At 42.5% G+C, this 12,556-nt stretch overlaps 1 protein-coding gene across 2 annotated transcripts in view; it reads left to right on the plus strand.

Moving 5' to 3' along the window:
- The first annotated feature begins 2,182 nt into the window (after positions 1 to 2,182).
- Anapc5 (anaphase promoting complex subunit 5) overlaps positions 2,183 to 12,556 on the plus strand; it is a 29,028-nt gene continuing 18,654 nt past the window's right edge. The window contains exons 1-6 of one of the 2 annotated variants that reach the window (XM_048447346.3): positions 2,183 to 2,488; positions 4,465 to 4,544; positions 5,201 to 5,310; positions 6,165 to 6,348; positions 7,677 to 7,743; positions 11,947 to 12,048. In XM_048447346.3, coding sequence (XP_048303303.1) covers positions 2,318 to 2,488; positions 4,465 to 4,544; positions 5,201 to 5,310; positions 6,165 to 6,348; positions 7,677 to 7,743; positions 11,947 to 12,048 — 714 coding nt within the window. In that variant the 5' untranslated portion in view covers positions 2,183 to 2,317. The remainder of the gene's footprint in view (positions 2,489 to 4,464; positions 4,545 to 5,200; positions 5,311 to 6,164; positions 6,349 to 7,676; positions 7,744 to 11,946; positions 12,049 to 12,556) is intronic. The other variant, XM_048447347.3, reaches the window with a different exon arrangement.

A 12,556-nucleotide genomic window follows, 5' to 3' on the forward strand; every position in this document is an offset into this window, starting at 1 on the left:
TGTGTTTGTGTCAGTGGTTCTCAACCTGTGGGTCAGGAACCCTGGGGGATTGAACAACCCTTCCACAGGGATTGCCTAAGATCATAGGAAAACACAGATATTTACCTTATAAATCACAACAGTAGCACAATTACAGTTATAAAGTAGCAACAAAAATAATTTTATGGTTGGGGGTCTGACTACATGAAGCACCGGATCAAAAGGTGGCAGAAGGCTGAGAAGCGCTGATCTATGTAAAGTATGTGCGTGAGTGTGCAATGCCAGAGGGCATCAAAAGAAGCCAGAGCTCCTGGAGCTGGGGGAAGAGACATGGCAGGTACCTGATGTGGGTGCTGGGGCACAAACTCCAGTTCTCTGGAAGAGCAGTAAGTGCTCTTAGCAACTGGGCAATCTCTCCAGCACCTACATCACTTATTTTTTTAAATATTTATTTATTTATTATGTATACAGCATTCCTTCTATGTATGCCTGCAGGCCAGAAGAGGGCACCAGACCTCTTTACAGATGGTTGTGAGCAACCATGTGGTTGTTGGGAATTGACTCAGGATCTTTGGAAGAGCAGGCAATGCTCTTACCCTCTGAGCAATCTCTCCATGCCCCCACCTACATCACTTATTAAACAAACAGGATGGACAGAACAAACAAGACAGACCCAGTATGGGTTTGCATGCAGTAGAAGGTGAATGGTAGGTACATTTTGTTTGTTTGTTTCAAGAGATATAAAACAACTAAGAATGGCAAATCATTACTAGTAATTTTATTTAAAAATATCCATTTATTTTTACTTTAATTGTATAAGTATTTTGCCTGGATGTATATTGTGTCCTACATGGGTGTCTGGTGCCCTCATAGGCCAGAAGAGTGACAGGCCATAGGAGCAAATAAGAAGCCTGAGCTAAGGGGCCAATCAGTTTATAACTAATGAAGACCTCTGTGTAATTTCTTTGGGACTGAATGGCTGACGGCTGTGGGACTGGGCAGAGTAGAAACCTTGGTCAACAGGAGAGGTTCATTTAAGAAAATACCTAACACTCATAACATCTGGGCCATCTCTCCAGCCCTGATAATATAATTTAAACTCTAGAGACCTAAGCGTCTTGAGATACAGAAAAATAGAAGGGGCACTGTAAAAAGACTGAAAATATTGCAGGCTGGGGTTTGATCTTGAGGGGTGTCATTCACCAGACTTTGAACTTTGTAGTTAATTATGTAGGAAACAGATACTCACCACAAGGAGGTGATCTGACCTTCTGTTTCACCGAGGTGTGGCACTTACAAACTGACCTAGATGTCTGCAAATGGCATTTGTGAGATGTTGAAGAAAAACATTGATTCTTGTTCTTTAAAAGACAGAATAAGGCCAGGTATGGTGGCTCATGCTCTTAATCCTAGCAATAGGGAGGTAGAGGCAGATTCTACAAACTGCATAGTGCCATCCTATGTATGTATGTATGTATGTATGTATATATATATGGTAAAAATTAATATAATGAATAAATTAAAATTTTTTCTGAAGCAGGGTCTTCCTATACAGCAGCCCTGGCTGGCCTGGAACTGGCTTTGTAGAGCAGGCTGGTCTCAAACTTTCAGAGATCCACCTGCCACTGCCTATGCCTCCTGAGTGCTGGTATAAAAGGTAGGGCCCACAGCATTCAGTTTGAAAATATAATTTAAAAGTTCCAATATAATTTTATTGGTTTTTAACACAATGATTTAAAAATGTCATTTGGGCAGGGTAGAGCTTTCGAATCATCATAGCTACTGTGGTGGCCGTCGACGAGTAGGAAGGTTTGGGGCCAGGTTGAGCTTTTGTCTCAAAAAGGGGCGGGGCGTAGCTTCAGGTGAAGGTCTTTGTTAGCTTCCCTAGCATACATGAGGCCTCGAGCTCGACCTCTAGTACCGCCAATGGAAAAAAAATGCAATATGACCTATTTTCAAATTATATGAATGCACGCACAGCCTATTCCCTTTGTCGCTGACCGCAAGCCTTGCCTCTTCCTTTATACCAGATCCCTGTCCACGTCGACTAGGAACCTGTTCACCTTGGTTGAGCGTTTCTGTAGGGAACCGATTTCTGGTAACATTATGTTTGTCCCACCCCCTTCTGGATATTTTGATTGGCTGTCAGTCTACTTTGTGGTCTCTGATTGGGCGAAGGCCTGCCGGGTCCGAGGACCACTTCTGCGGGAAACAGTCCAGGGCGGGCGAGGTGCCGGGCTGGTGAAGCTATGGCGTAAGGCGGCTCGTGGGCGCGGCGCGCGGCAGGCCTTGAAGGCCTGTCATTGCCAGCGTCCACAAGAGCCAGTACTTCAGACCAATGATGACCAACGGGGTAGTGCACGCCAACTTGTTTGGCATTAAGGACTGGGTGACACCCTATAAGATCGCGGTCCTGGTGCTGCTGAACGAGATGGGCCGCACGGGAGAAGGCGCCGTTAGCCTCGTGGAGCGGCGGAAGCTCAACCAGCTGCTCCTGCCACTGCTGCAGGTGAGAGGCGTCCATCCTCTCCCGCCCGTTTCCGCGCGCTGGTTGTCGGCCCCGCCTTGGGCCTGGGGGCGGGGAAGGTGCAGTCGTGGACCTTCCTTCGGGCGGGGGTTCACCTGCATCTCTGCTCTAAGGGAACCTGGGAAAGTTACGGGGATGCTTCTAGCTAACGCTAATTGAGCACCTGCTATGGTCAGGCGTTTTCCATGCATTCTTTTTGCAGGCCTCATTGACCACTGTATTACCTGAGTGACTAAGGGGAGGCCTTCTGGAAAGCGGGGTACACATAATCTTAAGCTTTGGAGAACAAGGATAGGAATTGTGGATGCTCTTTCCTCTAAAGGACTGTAATAAATAGAATCATGACATATCAATATTGCTCAAACTTTTATTATATGTGGTGGGCACTGGAGATGGTTTGTTTTATTTTGCAGACTTAGATTGTAGCTCCACTGACTGGAGCGAGTTCATTAAACCCTGCTGAGGCTCGACTTTCTCTCTGTAATGTGAGAAAGATGGTAGAAACAATTGGCATTTATTTTTTTAAAGACTTATTTATTTTATATGTATGAATGTTTTACCTGCCTGTATGTGTAGTGTGCTGCGTGTCCATAGAAATCAGAAGAAGGTGTGGTTTTCCCTGGAACTGAAGTTGCAGATGGTTGTGAGCCACTACATGGGTGCCGGGAATTGAACTAAGGTCCTCTGTAAGATCAGTCAGTACTTCTAACCACTGAGCCATCTCTCCAGACCTAATTGGCATTTATAAGGGCTTCCATAATTTGTAACTCTCAGCCGTATCCATATTTCTAGTATTATAATAAGTTCATATTATCTCAAAAGCCATAATACTAAAATTTAGTAACGAAAAAAGAAATAGTGGTTTTAGTAGCTTAACTCTCACCTGCCTGCCAGTTTAAAAAAAAGGGGGGGGGGTTGCCATTTGGAATTCTTTTTGATTCTTTGCCCAGCCATCTACTAGTTTTAAAGTATATGCAGAGTTAATCTAATAACATTCCAGTAGACCTTAACGCCTTTACTTACCATTTGACTTTTCCAATTTGTGTTTAACCTTTCCACTAATCCACACAGTTTGTTGTAAAAACATCCAAATAGAATAAAAATTAGTGGAGTTGCCAGATGTGATGGTGCACGCCATTAATCCCAGCACTTAAGAGGCAGAGGCAGGCTGATCTCTGTGAGTTCAAGACTGGCCTGGTCTACAAAGTAAATTCTAGGGCTGTTAAACAGAGAAACTCTTGTCTTGAAAAACAAAAACAAAACAAAAAAACCCAAAGGCAACTAATGGAGTGAAAGGCAGTCCCCATGCTATTCAGTTCTCTATCTTTTTTTTTTAGGGAGTTTCAATATTAATCCATGTTATTGTTGAGTAGAAGTTTGAAAAGGGCCTAAACACTGTTAACTTTCTAAAATGACTGCAGTGTGTCATGGTTAGAGCTCGTCTAGGTCATAACCATGAGAGCTGAGGTTGCTTTTACCTCAGCTAGCTGAGGTTTTTTTTTTTTTTTTCCCCTGAGGTTGAGGTTACCCTTTACCCCAGAAGGTACTGTCTCTAGGTTTAACCTTCCTTCCTTCCCAAGTCTGGGAAAGGATAAAATGTGTTTGTCCTCACGAGAGCTCGAGCACTCACCTTTGTATTGTGCTTCCAAGGCACAGAGCCCTTTGCATCAATTCACTTAACTTTTGCCACAAGCATGGTGATTCTTATGTCCATTTAACTAACGAAGGAATTGGGCTCAGAGAAGCCTCAGTGTTGAGTGTTTACAGAGTGCTGAAAAGAAGAGCCCTGTCCTATAAATCCTGTTCATTCTTTCAGTCCACAAATGTGAAGTAGTTCTTGGTGTTTTAGGTCATCAGGAAAACCCTGATTCTCTATTTCTTGTTTGGAGTGATTGATGAATGACTGTTTGCAGTTCTTTGACCATTATCTCTAACCTCCCTGTTTCTCCTTTATGCAGGGCCCAGATATTACACTATCAAAGTTATACAAACTGATTGAAGAATCGTGTCCTCAGCTGGCAAATTCCGTGCAGATCAGGTAAACTGTTTTTCTGCAAGGGGGTGGGTGAAAATTGTAAAGGAGTGGGTGGAAGTTAGGACTTTTAAAAAGATAGAGTTAGGGGCTGGGGTGTCGTTTCGTCAATAAAGTGCTTTCCTCCCATGCACAAAACCTGGGTTCTAGCCCCAGCAGTAAACTAGGCGAGCAGCAGGAAGCCGTGCCCAGCAATGGGAGGTAGAGGCAGGAAGAACAGAAGTTCAAAGTTTTCCTTGACTGTAAAGCAAATTGGAAGCTAGCTGGTATCCAAGGCGAAATAAAGTTATACTTATTTGAGGGATTGTTTTCCTTAGTACCTTTATTTAAATTTTTTAAAGTGGATAGCATTAGACATAAAGTTTATATATTCTTTCTCCCTAGATGTATTATTTTCTATGGAATTACCTCCTTTTGTTTTAGATAATTCCATTTTTACTTTGACAAATGTTAAGACCAGGAAGGGAGCAATGTATGATACTCTTGAGAAATATGGAAGTGACATTTTAAGTGGAATATAAAGTTTGTTTTACAAGCCACAGCTTTATACAAACCTTGAAATAACTTTGAAATCAAAACTGTTATCGGTAATTCAGGAATATGAAACATGGAAGATGTTCAACGGGCCTTCCTAAAACATGCATCCCAATTTTCTCATTCAGAATCAAACTGATGGCTGAAGGCGAATTGAAGGATATGGAACAATTTTTTGATGACCTTTCAGATTCTTTTTCTGGAACTGAACCAGAGGTTCACAAAACAAGTGTAGTAGGTATGAAACTTCTCAGAGGAGCAGAGAGTGCTGTCGTTGAAGCGAGCAGCTTTCTGAGGGGCATCTGTCATTCCTTTGGTGTACATGAACAAGCAGAATAGGGTATTGTTATGGTGTGGTTTGTATTTGCTGCCTTACTGTTTTGATCCGTACTTAACCATAATTTATGGAGAAGCTCCTCTGTTTTATCTGTAATAGTTAGCCTGGTTCTGGGGTCTTTAGGGTTTCCCAGCTCTTTCCACAGTTCTGCGGACCACTTGCCTGTGTGGTGCAACTGTAAGTGAGGGTCACCAGCCAAACTTAGGAAGCGAGGTAAGTAAAAATACACTCTTACTTTAGTATCCGAAGTACGTGCGAACATGGCATTTCTTTGATGCTTTTACTACTAACTGAACCCGTGTCCCTCCCCTCTGGCTCCGTTGCATGGTTGTTTTTATGTTACTCGAATCAGTTGTTTATTGATCTCCTGTTTCCCAGGTTGTGGATATACGAGGTAGATATAGATTTCATCTCACAGAGACTACGTTATACTGGGAGGAGGGGTGGCAGGTGGTAAAGAGTTAATCAGTAAATAAGCTAATTTAATCACTTCTTGGCTTTTGATTAGAATCAAATATAGTAAATATCATGGTTTTGGAGAGTTTGAATAGCTGTGAAGAAAATAGAGGCCTGAAAGGATGGAGATGAGAGAGGCCTGAGCTCTGAACGTAAAGCATGAGGGAAGAACACTCCAGGAGGAGGGGCAGCATCTGCAGGCGCCTGTGATTCTTCTGAGGAAGAATTGGGCCATAGTCATTGCCTTGTCCCAGGATGTCAGCTAATGCCTTTATCTTGTCTGTGGTCTTCTTTTGTAGGTCTGTTTCTGCGTCACATGATCTTGGCCTACAGTAAGCTTTCTTTCAGTCAAGTGTTTAAGCTGTACACTGCTCTTCAGCAATACTTCCAGAATGGAGAGAAGAAGACAGTGGAAGATGCTGAGATGGACAGGGAGGATGCAGAGCGACAGATGGAAAAGGAGGAGCTCGATGTGTCTGTAAGGTGAGTCGGGTTTTCCTGTTGTGACACAGCTTCACTGTCTGCTTTGCTTCAGGCTGTATGAGCTGGCTGTCGCTTTTCCGTCCCTGTGGATCCAGGTTGACTCACAGACTGCATCCAAGGTTTCATACCCTATGGCTTGGAGTTGGCTGGTGGAAGACCCAAGTGGGCAGTCCATGGGTAGAAAGAGTGAGGTCAAGGTGTGGTTTCAGTGACTCCCTTCCTTTGGGCTTATGGCAGCGACTATAGGGGCACAGTTCTGTCAGGTGATCCTCTTTACCTTTAGACTGTGATGACTAGGAGGAGGTATTAGCAGACATGGGTGTAAAGGTGACCCCTTGTGATCTGCCCTGGGAATTGTCTTTCTCTTCCAGCTTCTCTGAGCCCTGGCCTCCCCCTAAGATTTCTAAGTTTGAGCTTGCAGTTCTTTCTGTGTGGACAGCTACACTAATAAGCAACAGCATCAGTCTTCAGAATGAGGGAACTTTTGACTGTTCATGAGAATCTCCTGAGGGCCGCCGAAAACACAGGCATTCTCCACACACACATATCTCTGTATAAAGTGTTTTAAAATTAGCTTACAGTCCAGTCTCTTTCTATAAGTTTTCCTGTTCTTTGAACATTTGCTCTACATGGGCTTAGACTCAACCCTGTCTGTCCTCAAACAGGAACACATATAAACATATCACACACACACACAGTTTCAGGCCCGGTGTGGTGGTGTAAGACTTTAATCCCAGAGCTCAGGAGGCAGAGGCAGGAAGATCTCTATTAGAGGCTAGCCTGGTCTACAGAATTAGTTTTAAGACAGACAAAACTACATAGAGAGACTCTCTCAAAAGAAAAGGAAAGAAATTAAAAAAAACCAAACATTTATACACACACTTGCTCCAAACACTGATCAATCGCCACGAGAATCTCCTGTTTTTAAAAGGCTGAATAATAAGTTGTATGCGTACACCCCATTCTGTTTATCTTAAGTTTGTCAGTGGATAATTGAGTTGCTTTTATGTTTCAGCTGTTGTAATGCCATGTAAACATGGGTCTGTAGGTGTGTGCGAGTCCCTGCTTTTCATTACGTTCTGATGTTTGATTTTTTTAAACATGTAGTTCACTGAACTTGAACTTGCCATCTTCCTGTCTCAGCCTCATAAGTAGTGGAATTATAGGAGTGCATTGCTATAATTGACTTTGTACTTTTAAAGAATCTATATGATTTGTAAATGTTATATTTTTTACTCTTGTGTGATTCTTTGTTATTGTTGTTGTTGTTGTTATTATTATTATTATTATTTTATTATTATTATTATTATTTTGCTTTCATTTTCCAGAGAAGAGGAAGTCTCTTGCAGTGGTCCTCTGTCCCAAAAACAAGCAGAATTTTTTCTTTCTCAGCAGGTATGTTAATTATGTAATGTAGGAGCGTTTTTCCTTTTAATAAGTCCTATGGTGTCCTGTCCATAGGACAGTTTATTTCCTAACAGAAGTTAGGAAGTTTATTTGTAGAGTTTAGTGCCTGTTCCTCTTGTCTGTCTTATTGGTAGCGTCCGTGGGTCTTGGCCTGTGCTATGTCACTCTGTTCTTTTTTTTTTTTTTTTTTTTTTAAGATTTACTTATTTCTTGTACACTGGTGTTTTGCCTGTATATACTCTGTGTGAGGGTCAGATCCCCTAGAACTAGAATTACAGACAGTTGTGAGCTGCCATGTGGGTGCTGGGAATTGAACCCAGATCCTCTGGAAGAACAGCCAATGTTCTTAAACCGCTGAGTCATCTCTTCAGACCCACTCTGTTCTTTTAATATTAAAATGCAGGCTCATTTGATGACGGTGTGTGACCAACAACCCATACCCTAGTAATTTAGTTTGGCTTTTTTCTTTTTGCAGTTATGTATTTACTTGTAGTATTGAGGGAATGGAACCCAGTGTCCTGTGCTTACTAGGCGAGCACTAAAGTGATCTGCTCTATCCCCACTTACCATGTTTTCCCCGTGTACGTATGTCTGCTTGTTGGTACGTGAATGGGTCCATATGTGTGCACATGCATCTCCCCCAGTTGTTCTCTGCCCTGTTCATTGAGGCAGGAGTTCTCAATGAATCCACACTTGCCAAGCTGCTGATGGAGCTAGCCAACTCACTCTGAGAATCCCTCACTGCCCGTCTAGCACTGGGATTGTAGAGGGCTGCACACAACCCCCCACCTTGTCTTTTTGGCATTTTCAAACATAAATGTAAAGAAAAGTGCGGGGACAAAGTAGCTCCGTGTGTAAAGTGCCTGTCACCAGGGTCAATCACCTGTGTTCGGTTCTGGAACTTAACATAGCAGAAAGAGAGAAGCAGCCTCCCACACGGTGTCACCTGACCTCCACACACCCCACTGTATGCTTTTTGTTAGTTTGAGATAGGATTTCATGCTGTAGCTCAGGCTGGCCTCAAACTGTTGGCAGTCCTCCTGTTTTGGCCTTCAAGTAGTCAGATTGTAAGCTTGAGCTACCCCACCCAGCAAAAGTGTTGTATAGTAAATGCCCATACAACTACTCTGTGGATTCTGCGATTATATTGTGCCCTGTAAAATGTTTAATACATGCTCTATCCATATAAAATGAGACTTTATGTTTTGGAGCAGGGCTAGGATTTCACTGTGTAGCCTAGACTGTTTTCTGTCTTAAGCTCCTAAATGCTGGGATTAAGGCGTGCACCACCACTACCCAATCATAATCTTTTTTTAATTAAAAACATAATCAAGTGTATATTTATGTCTATGTGTGGGTATGTGCACATGAATGTAGTGCCCTCAGAGGCCAGAAGGGTGGCGGGAGCTGCCGATGTGGGTCTCGGGCACTGAACTCTGTTCCTCTGGAAGAGCAGCCAGTGCTCTTAGCCACTTAGCCACCTCTTCAGGCAGTTGTTTTAGTTTTTGATGTATTTCAAGTTCCAGATCTTGGTATATGTTGCTCCAGATATGTCTTATTACAGCTTTGAGCCATAGATTTTCATTATTGTGCTAACATAAACTAAATATTTTCTCCTGTGTTATTTTTAATACAAAATAGAATTTTAATTTTCTTTGTCCTGCTTTTCTTTGTTTTGTTCATAATTTCCTGCCTGCAAAAAAGATTTTGGCCAAATGTGGTGGTATATGCCTTCAGTCCCACCACTATAGAGACAGAGGCAGGCAGATCTCTGTCAATTCCAGGATAGCCTGGTCTAAAATAATTGAGTTAGCCCTGCAGGTGAATTTCATGTAGAATTCCTTAACTATGGAACATGGGTTTCATAACTAAGCACTAACTACAGTAGCTGTAAGGGAGAAGTATTTGTCTCCTCACACCCGGTGCCTTCCAGATGAATTAAAGGGTTAAATGTAAATAGGTAACGCTATAATTAGACTAGAAGGAGCTGCGTATTAAGTTTTAACTGTCTCTGGGTGGGGAAAGCCTTTATGAACATAAAAGCTCTGGAAGAAACCATGTAGGAGATACTTGATTTTTCAGCGTAGAACTTAAGGTCTGCATGTCATCATCACATTCTCTACCTTAATTACAAGGCAAACAACAAGACGGGCAGTATTTGTAATAAATGGGAGTGAAAGAATTAACAATGTTACAGTAGAAATTCTTTTCAAAGACCTTTTGATGATGAGACAAAGTTCATGATATATTATTATGTGGAGGGAAGAAATGGACGGGGCTGGAGAGACGGATGGCTCAGCGGTTAAGAGCACTGGCTGCTCTTCCAGAGTCTAGACCCAGGTTGGGTTCCTAACACCCGCATGGAGGCTCAAAACCAGCTTTAACTTCTGTTACAGGGGATCTGTTGCCCTCTTCTGGCCTCCGTGGGCACTGCATATATGTAGTATACAAACATACCTGTAGGCAAAATACCCAAACATAGAATAAAAATAAATAAATAAAAACCTCTCTTTTTAAGAAAAAAATTATATAATTATTTTATCTCCTTAATTTTTTTTTATTATTGTGTGGCTGTTTTGCTTGCATGCATGTATGTAAACTACATGCATGCAGTGCCTGTGAAGGCCAGAAGAGGATGGCAGATTCCCCTGGAACTCTAACTTATGGGTGATTGTGAGCTGACTGGTGGGTGCTGGAAATTCAATCTTGTTCCTGGAAAAGCAGTCAGTGCTCTTAACCACTGAGCAACATTCCTCCTATCCCTGCCCTTTTATTTATTTTTCCCTCTGAGATAGGGTCTCACTGTGTAGAATCCTCAAACTGGCAAGGATTCTCCTGCCTCTTGAATACTGTGATTTTCTTACCTCAGTATGTGACCCAGAAACTCTTGACGCTTCTGTAACTGCCACCCGAGTGCTAAGGTTACATGATTAGGTCATTGTACTCAGCTTCATACACATATGTGGAGAGAAAAAATAGGAGGGTAAAGTACCTTACTGTAACCAGGTATGGTGATACTTCAGTATCTCAGCAGTTACTGAGGCAGGATGATTGAAAGATTAAGGCCAAATCCTTTCAAGAAAAAAAATATGTTAAACTATTCATAATCTTCTAGCTGATGGTATTGCTAACGTCTTATTTCTTTTGTAGCCATTTCATATTTTATGGCAGTTTTTGTAATTATTAAAAAAAATTAAAAATGTAATGTCCATGAGTTTGAGGCCAGCCTGATCTACATAGTTAAGTTAGTCAGGGGACACATAGGCCATCTCACTAAAAGGGGGTTTAATTGGAAATTATTATTGCTTTCCTGTGGTCACAGCATTCAGAAGGATCGCTAGTTAGAGGCCAGCATGGACCACACAGCGTGTTCCCAAAAGAAGAAAGAACCAAAATAGCTACTATTTAGAGAGAAAGTCGCCAGTAGGACTATGGCCTCAAAGGTACCCCTAGGATGCACATCTCAGTCTCACTGCAGCATAGCTAGAGATGAGTCCATTTGTTTTGACAAGCATTCCCACTATGATGTGTGACTCTCAGAAGCCCAAACCAAACCAGGCAGTGGTGGAACACGCCCTTAATCCCAGCACTTGGGAGGGAGAAGTAGGCAGATCTTTGTGAGTTCGAGGCCAGCTTGGTCTACATAGTGAGTTCCAAGACAGGCACCAAAGACCAAAACTACAGAGAAACCCTGTCATGAAAAACCAAAAAACAAATGGCCACAGTAGCGTGTTCTGTGTAATTACTGAGTCTACCCATGTGAAATAGCTAGGTGTAGGGCAGTGCAGCGGATACTGTAAGGTGCTTTACATGTCCTAGAGAGAAGGATAAACACATAATCTGTCTGGAAAGAGTTCACGGTCTTGGGAGGGCTCAAGTGACAGCTTACATATAGTCTGGCAGCTGCCACAGGAAGGGGGAGTGCAAAGGACTCGTGGGAGCGTGTGCAGCTATTGAGCCCTTGCCTAGACTAGGTGATACAAAGTGGTTGGTTTGCTGGGCCTGGAAGGAACACATGGGTGAGGAGTGCTGACCCAGAGGCTTGTGTCCACGGGAGGGGATAGCAGTGTGTGTGCTGCTGCGGTCAGTGCGTTTAGAAAGAGGCCGTGCTGAGGCTGATGGAGCGAACTTACACTGTGATTCCCTGCGTGCCGTTCTTCTCTTTCTAATCTGTTGTCGTTTGATTTTCAGGCTGCTTTGTTGAAGAGTGATGAGACTAAAGCCCTCACCCCCGCTTCCTTGCAGAAAGAATTGAACAACTTGTTAAAATTTAATCCTGACTTTGCTGAAGCAGTGAGTTTTTTCCAGAATTTGTTGTTGGGTTGCAAAGAAAAGTCACAGCTGTTCACTATATCAGATAGACACACAAATTCTAGGTTCTAAAAGAAATCATATTGTTGTCGTGGCTAACAGCAGGCCCAGGCTGTGGGCTCTCCTGTCGCCTGGGCCAGAGGCCCCGCTACTGTGTTCTCTCGCTCATCTTGGGTGTGGCTTTGCACGGGAGATTGTAGACTGATTATTAAAAACATTTTGGGACTGAAAAACATCTTTTTCTTTCTCCCTTTTGTGAGTATCTTTAAAAATTAAATATCCAGTAATTTAATTCTCTATCAGATCTGTTTCGCTGACCTTCTTAATGATACTCGATTTGATATCAGATTTTATTTTCATGTCAAAACAGCTATGTTTTGTTTTTCAGTAACTGAGGAAGTGTTTTAATTCTGTGATTCAAAGCAAAAGGACAAGAAAACCTGGTAGCTAATTTTTACTAGTCTTACTCTGTCTTAAGTTGGACATTTAG

This window comes from Myodes glareolus, chromosome 2, assembly GCF_982192425.1.
Source record: "Myodes glareolus chromosome 2, mMyoGla1.1, whole genome shotgun sequence".
NCBI lineage: Eukaryota > Metazoa > Chordata > Mammalia > Rodentia > Cricetidae > Myodes > Myodes glareolus.